This window comes from Fukomys damarensis, unplaced genomic scaffold, assembly GCF_012274545.1.
Source record: "Fukomys damarensis isolate Sample0158 unplaced genomic scaffold, DMR_v1.0_HiC HiC_scaffold_4, whole genome shotgun sequence".
In the NCBI taxonomy this organism is placed as follows: domain Eukaryota; kingdom Metazoa; phylum Chordata; class Mammalia; order Rodentia; family Bathyergidae; genus Fukomys; species Fukomys damarensis.
This window is the reverse complement of record NW_022900916.1, coordinates 68,064,112-68,071,389: the sequence shown is the minus strand read 5'-3', so window position 1 is coordinate 68,071,389 and position 7,278 is coordinate 68,064,112. Positions and strand designations below refer to the sequence as shown.

Sequence of the window (7,278 nt, the reverse complement as noted above, 5' to 3'; positions counted from 1 at the left end):
GGGCCGCCGCTGCGCCTCGAGCGCGCAGGCGCCATTACGGCCGCCATTTCCTGTGATCCGGGTGCTAGCGGCGCGAGGTGGGAGAAGGACAGGGCGGGACTGCACCGGGCGGGGAGAGCTGCTGCGTACTTAGCGGATTTGGGCGTCTGAGGAGTGGCGGGAGCAGCATTGTCTCCGTAGACAGACCACGCTGGTTTGGGGTAAATTCTTTCCTTCACACCTCACAGTTTTAACTGAAAAGTAGGCTGGGCGGAAACCGTTTTCATCGATCGTTAGGGCGGCGATCGTGCTGGCCGATGGGTTCGAAGCGGGAGGAATGCTGAGCCGAGTCGCCACCGTCGGCTCTGCCGCTCTAGCCCGGAGCTTTTGTGTTGAGGTGTGATTGTCGAGCCGTATTTATGGTCTGGTTTAAAAGGCTTGTTAGTGGCGTTGCTAGTGTGAAGAATCTCCATTACCCTTGCTGAGCGGTAGTTATTTATTCCTCTGGTTTGTTGGCTATGGCTTGCATTTGCCGTTGTTTGTAAACTCGGTATTTCTAATAGCGTTTCCAGTCATGGGTTGAGAGAAAAAAGTGATTCGAAATTTTAACGTAAAGTTAGTTTGACCATGAATAAGTGCAGTGTACATTTTTAAAAACTGATTTCGTAGGCAAAATTTAAGTACACAGGCTTCTGCCTTTTCACACGTTAATGAAAATATGTGAAACAATTTTCTATGATGGGACACAGCCCATGCTAAAATGTATGTGTAGTTTTTTCTGGCCCCAAAAAAGCCTCTTGACTCTCGTTAAGTGACTTGAATTTTAAGATGCAAATATGCAGTCGGTTTACAGAAGTAGGTGTTTTTTGTGCTCAAATTGGTGTGATCAGAAATTAGAATTCAGTAGTAATAAAGAACTGATGTGTTGGTTTTTATAGGCTACTGCAGCACTAGTGTATCAGTTGTTGGTCCTGCCCAGAACACTACTGTTCTGCTCTGCAAGGATATATAATTGGTACGTTCTAGAAGCAGAGTCCTTTGTTTTAAAAATTTAGCAAGATGCACGTCTTACTTTTCAATAAGTGAAATATACTGGTTATTTCATTTTTCAACAGATTGGTATATCCATTTAATACAAGAAAATGGAAACTGAGCAGCCAGAAGAAACCTTCCCCAACACTGAAACCAATGGTGAATTTGGTGAGGAAATATTTAAATTATAACAATTGAGTATTTTCTGTTTTTTTAATTTTATTATTACTTTGTAATTGGCATGGTCTAATGCTATATCATTCTCTTTGTATTTTTAATTCCTAGTCTGAAGTATTTGTCAGCTACATTTTAAATTTTATGAGCACAAGGTAACCATGCTTTGCATGGTAACGACTAAAACGACAGATTAAGTTTTGTAATTTTTAATACTTTGAAATATGTTTTATGTTGGATCGTATTACAAGGGAGGGTAAAGCCCAAGACTAATAATGCTTATAGTCGTTCTGTTTGAAACATGCATGGGATTAGCAATAAATCATTTCGACCTACAGGTTAAAACTAAATTGTAGTTCAAAATATTTTTTCCTAGAATTTTTTTTTTTAATCTGAGCTGTTGGCTTCTAGGTAAACGTCCTGCAGAAGATATGGAAGAGGAGCAAGCCTTTAAAAGATCTAGGAACACCGATGAGATGGTTGAATTACGAATTCTGCTTCAGAGCAAGGTGTAAACTTTTGTCTTTGTAAATTTGAAGGTGGCTCACTAGAAATTAAAGCTTAAGTTCTGGTTTGGCGCTAGACACTGAGAGTTTTTAAAGTTCAAAGATTTGTGTGGTTCTTTGTAAACAAAACTTGTAAATTCTGATGATAGTGGTCTCATTTTGCCAATTGTTGAGGTGAATGCCTTTGCTACATAAAATAAGCCACTACCGGTAAAGCTAGGAGGAGAGTGCAGAGGAAATAATTCTTTTAAGTGTTAATGGGTTAAGTCTTATTGGCTGCCTCAGAAGCATCTTAGTTAATATTTATCAACGGGAAAGTGCCTTAATCTCTACTTCATATTATATCGGATATTTGGCATTCAGAATATTTCAAAGCTAGTCTTAAAATGTTTACTACTTGGCACATGGAGAATTCTTGATTGTTCTCCTCCCTGATGATTATGCTATTCCCTGTAGGTATCCAGTCATATATAGTGATATTAGATATTTGGGGCTGGGGGGTTAAAAGCACAGGTACAGTAATTCTAGGGAAAGGCAAAATAATTTTGTGTGTTTTTTCTAGAATGCTGGGGCAGTGATTGGAAAAGGAGGCAAGAATATTAAGGCTCTCCGTACAGACGTAAGTATTAATTTAAGCTACTAAACAAGCAGATTCATCTTATGTTTCTAGAAGTTTAAAGGTTTACATAATAGAAATTGCGTAATGTAGCTACACACCATATGTAAAAATTGGTTTACATTATTTCAAGGTTTTTATATTAAACCTTTTCACCTTCTAGTAAGATTGCACTGAATTTATTCACTTGAAGTCAGATAACATCTTAGTTTAAAATATTGGCAGTGTTAAAATCCTAATCATATCACTTCCCAGGCGTGTAAGTCAATTACAGTATTACTGAAAACGATTGTAGGGGGCTGTTTAAATCCAGAAATTTTTATTTCCTTTTTTTAAAAGTCCATCTGTTCTTTAGCAGCTTGCACAGTGGAGCGCAAAGTTCTTAGAATTGAGGTTGCATGATTTAAATGTGGACAATAGAGTAGGCACGTAATCATACTTGGGATATTGTCAATGCCTATTATTTGAGTCTTCGTATTTTATAGTGGGTTGACTCTTGTGATTAGACACATTAAATGTTGGTAGCAATAGAAATGAACATAATTATAGGATTAAATTACACCAAAATTTCTAAATTTTTTTCACAGTTATGCATTTCTTAAATGTTTTTCTTGCTAAAATTGAGGCAGATGACTTTGTGTTGAGTACTTATTTGACAGTATTTCATTTCTCTCTTGGTCGCAGATCTTTGTATGTTTCTCTTGATTACTACAAACTGAATTTAAAAATTTAAAATTTTTACAGACCTTCCTGTTAAAGAGCTAGGATGCATTTTGATCCTCAGGAAACCAAACCAGTCTTACTCTAGTTGCGGTTTTTTGGTGTGGGAATTTTTGTTGTCTTTTATAAAACCTCTCTCCTTTTAATCCAGATGTTCTATAGTATTATCTGGGTTATGAATTTCCCCACTTTCCTTAAGTATTTCAGTAAACTTTTGAGTCAAGACAGGTTTTGTGTCTACCCTCATGAGCCAGCCTGCTACTGAAACATCATTTGTTTTATTTTTTTATTATTATTATTTTTATTTTTATTTTTGAACAGCTAGAACCATCATTTAAGATCCTTAAGTGTTAAGCCACAGTCAGATATAGAGAAGTCCATTATTGTGTTAGTCTTCAGAACAACTTAAGCTTGTTTCATTAATTGAGAGTATGAGTATAGTTTGTATTAAATTAAAATTTATTGCTTTTCCCCCTTTTCCCTCTCCTTGTTTTTTTGGCCATATATCTCCGTTGCCCATGTACTGGATCGACTTACCCCTGCGTTGCCCACCATGACGTTGGCCCATCCGCCCCTGAACGCCCATGTGAAAACCCTGGTTGGCTATGCCCAAAAATGTGCTCGTTGCCAAACGGGTACCATACTTGACAACTTCTGATTGAATGCCCATGCCCAATGCCAACATCCACGAACGCCAATGACCAATGCAGTACAATGCCAGTGTTTCAGTCCCAGACAGCAGTGGCCCCGAGCGGTATGTCCCAACAGTTTATGCCTCACTGCCTGATTAGAAAGAGAGAAATGTATTTTATTACCTGCCTTTTATATAATTAAATAGTATCCCCTTTAGACGGTGTATTGTTTTTCAAGTTTCTGTCTTATTTTCCCCATTAAGTCTTTTTGTCACTGAACTTTTACCGTGAGTTGCCCACCCAAACGATCCACTAATTTTATTTCGATGGAAGGAGCACAGCTTCAAGTGTTGCATATTTGCTGCATTGTAAATCAAATTGTTACCAAAATAGTCTCTCGCTCTGTCTTTGTGGCCCACCTTGCTTCCCAACATTGCCTGTTCATAATTTTTTCTGGTGAAATGCTAACTCTGGTTCACTCTTCTTCACTTCTCATTTGTGTTGTCTTTGTTTTGTCTTGCATTTGTATTTGTTTTCTTGCAGAGCCCATTAGTAATCTAATTGCTAACTGGTATCCATAACCTTACTCCAGATACAAATGTTCACCACTTGCATATTTCCCCCACTTTGCCTAAGAGAAGGTGTGCCAGTTTTACCAATATAACAGCGAGGGTATCCTTAACTTGGTGGCGGGGAGCATAAATATTCAACTCTGCTTCAGTTCTGGTCAGTTTATTGCCCACTTAATCTGAGCCCTTCCAAAAGCCCATTCTTTCTGTCTCTCTGCAAGTCTCCTAATACTGTTACCATGTCTGTATGGGGCATAAAATAAAATGCATGTGAAAATCTTAAATAGGTTTCTTTAAGTGGGGAATATTGTTAATGTTACTCCTGTAAAAGTTTGTATGACTGCTGATGATAAACACAAAACTCATTTTTCTTTTCCACCTTTTTTGTACTATCTGGTATTTGTGATGTTTGGCAGCATATTGAGTATCAGTGCTGATATTGAAACAATTGGAGAAATTCTGAAGAAAATCATCCCTACCTTGGAAGAGGTAGGCTTACTTTTTTCTTTTAATATATTTGGCAATATAGGGGGCATTTAATAAGTTTTATTGGGACATCATGGGGGTGGACAGAGTGGTTTGTAGCAGCAACACCTACATCCTGCTGCACAATGTGCTGTGTTACTATACACAAGTAATTAAAGATTAAAGCTGGCCACAGAAATAATGAACTGCTTGTATTAGAAACATTTTAAAAATATCGTGGGGGTATGTTAAAAGAGAAATGTAGCAACGTTTACTGGTGTTGAGATTCTGTGTTATTTAAAGTATTTTATATTGAATCTTAAAAGGTTCTCACTTATGTATAGGTTTTAAATTATGTTGTAGTAGCTTTACCAATATATGCGACAATAGCCTGATCACACTAGACACTTAACCTATTACTCTTATTTTTCTACTTTCAGGGCCTGCAGTTGCCATCACCCACTGCAACCAGCCAGCTCCCGCTCGAATCTGATGCTGTGGAATGCTTAAATGTATGTCATAGTGCCATTGAACCCCACTGAAGTATGGAGCCTGGCCCATAGGATCAATTTTATTTTTAACATAGTGTACTTTTCCCATCTCTATAGAAAAAGGCTTAAAAACATGATACATAAATGGTCTTACAACTCACTGTTGACCCTGCTCCATGCTGCAGTGGGAATTAACTACATTTGCAAAGTGCTTTGCGGTCATTTTTATTATGGTGTTACTTGAATGTTAATAATTTTGTGGTAACAGCGACATGCTAAATGGCTGCAGTGTGGGTATGGTGTTGCAGGACCTGAAAATAAAATAGTTTTTTAAGGTGGTGCAGAATGTCCTTTTTGGGCCTGGCTATTGAGGATAATAAGCACATAACTGGTAAAGTTATTGAAATATAAATTCAGGTTGCTCACTGCAACAGTGTAATTGTTATGCTTTTAGCTGATAAGTGTGTTGCTGGGCAATTCTTAATGGGAGACTAAAATTTTATAACTCTCCCTCCACAGTACCAACATTATAAAGGAAGTGACTTTGACTGCGAGTTGAGACTGTTAATTCATCAAAGTCTGGCAGGAGGAATAATTGGGGTCAAAGGTGCTAAAATCAAAGAACTTCGAGAGGTAAAGGCATTTTTATTTGTTTTCTGCTGCCATATTCCATACTGAAAAATTTAGTTTTCATAGTGTAAGTTCAAGTTTACTGGAAAGTTTTATCATGTAGCTTACACTTGTTGGGTCCTATACTCATTAACTGGATTTATAGTGAGAAACTCAGAACAAAACACCTAAACAAAATTGTTTTTTCAATGTGTTCTAAAGAATTTTTCTTTTTGTGCCTTTATAGAACACTCAGACAACAATCAAGCTTTTCCAAGAATGCTGTCCTCATTCCACTGACAGAGTTGTTCTTATTGGAGGAAAGCCTGATAGGGTTGTAGAGTGCATAAAGATCATCCTTGACCTTATATCCGAGGTACCTTCAACATACTCTTTGAATACAGTTGTGCTCTTTATGTACAATTTCATTAAACAGATTTCCCCTTGAAGTAACTTCAGGATGTTTCAATCTATAGCATTCTTTGCCTGGAGATTTTATGTTCTATGGTTTTATATAGCCTTAAGTCCTTCAAAGTCCCTACAATGGTGCTCTTAAAGGATGTTATGCAATTCTCATTTGATGGCTTCTGTATAGATTGTAAGCTTGCCCAAACCAAGACGATGGCTTTAATCCTTAGGGTTGGTCACTTCATTAGACCCACATGGCTTTGTAGTTCATACTAGAGTGAGTCTTCCATTTCTTCTAAGGTAGTAAAATGCTCTCTTTTTTTTTTAGGACTAGGTAATAGCTTTTGTGCAGGGAATGGCCAATAGTATTTTTGAAAATCCTTCTATGATCTTTGTATTGTCCCTGCCACTACTACCTTCTGGGGAAAATAACAAAGAAGGGCGCTGTGGACTAAGGCCCTTCATATAAAGTTTCTGCATTTTTGTTTTTAGTCTCCCATCAAAGGACGTGCGCAACCTTATGATCCTAATTTTTACGATGAAACTTACGATTATGGTGGTTTTACAATGATGTTTGATGACCGCCGTGGACGGCCTGTAGGATTTCCCATGCGGGGAAGAGGTGGTTTTGACAGAATGCCTCCTGGTCGTGGCGGGCGTCCCATGCCTCCCTCTAGAAGAGATTATGATGACATGAGCCCTCGTCGAGGACCACCACCCCCTCCTCCTGGTCGAGGCGGCCGGGGGGGTAGCAGAGCTCGGAATCTTCCTCTACCACCGCCACCACCACCTAGAGGAGGGTAAGTTTTTTTAATTCGTAAATTAAAATATAAGAGGCTGCATTCAGTGCTTCATGGGGGACTTTTTGATGTGAGATACGTAAACTGAAGTTATAACGAGTATTATGCTTGCAGAGATCTAATGGCCTATGACAGAAGAGGAAGACCTGGAGATCGCTATGACGGCATGGTAAGAAAATCTGTTTTTATCCGGGCTATAGGGGGTCTCGAAGGTAGACATTTTGTTGAGGATTATAGCTTGAAAGGTTTTTTGATTTTTTTTTTTTTTTTTTTTTTT

General features: G+C 38.2%; 1 protein-coding gene across 7 annotated transcripts in view; it reads left to right on the top strand.

Annotated features, from left to right (window-relative positions):
* The window catches only part of Hnrnpk (heterogeneous nuclear ribonucleoprotein K), a 12,060-nt gene that overhangs the window by 767 nt on the left and 4,015 nt on the right, over positions 1-7,278 (top strand). For 3 of the 7 annotated variants that reach the window (XM_010632927.3, XM_010632922.3, XM_010632925.3), the window contains exons 2-11: positions 1,095-1,179; positions 1,597-1,694; positions 2,254-2,310; positions 3,738-3,781; positions 4,645-4,717; positions 5,134-5,205; positions 5,704-5,817; positions 6,041-6,169; positions 6,694-7,001; positions 7,116-7,170. In XM_010632927.3, coding sequence (XP_010631229.1) covers positions 1,122-1,179; positions 1,597-1,694; positions 2,254-2,310; positions 3,738-3,781; positions 4,645-4,717; positions 5,134-5,205; positions 5,704-5,817; positions 6,041-6,169; positions 6,694-7,001; positions 7,116-7,170 — 1,008 coding nt within the window. In that variant the 5' untranslated portion in view covers positions 1,095-1,121. Of the gene's footprint in view, positions 1-178; positions 201-917; positions 995-1,094; positions 1,180-1,596; positions 1,695-2,253; positions 2,311-3,737; positions 3,782-4,644; positions 4,718-5,133; positions 5,206-5,703; positions 5,818-6,040; positions 6,170-6,693; positions 7,002-7,115; positions 7,171-7,278 lie in introns of those variants that run through there. The other 4 variants (XM_019208773.2, XM_019208772.2, XM_010632923.3 and 1 more) reach the window with 3 other exon arrangements.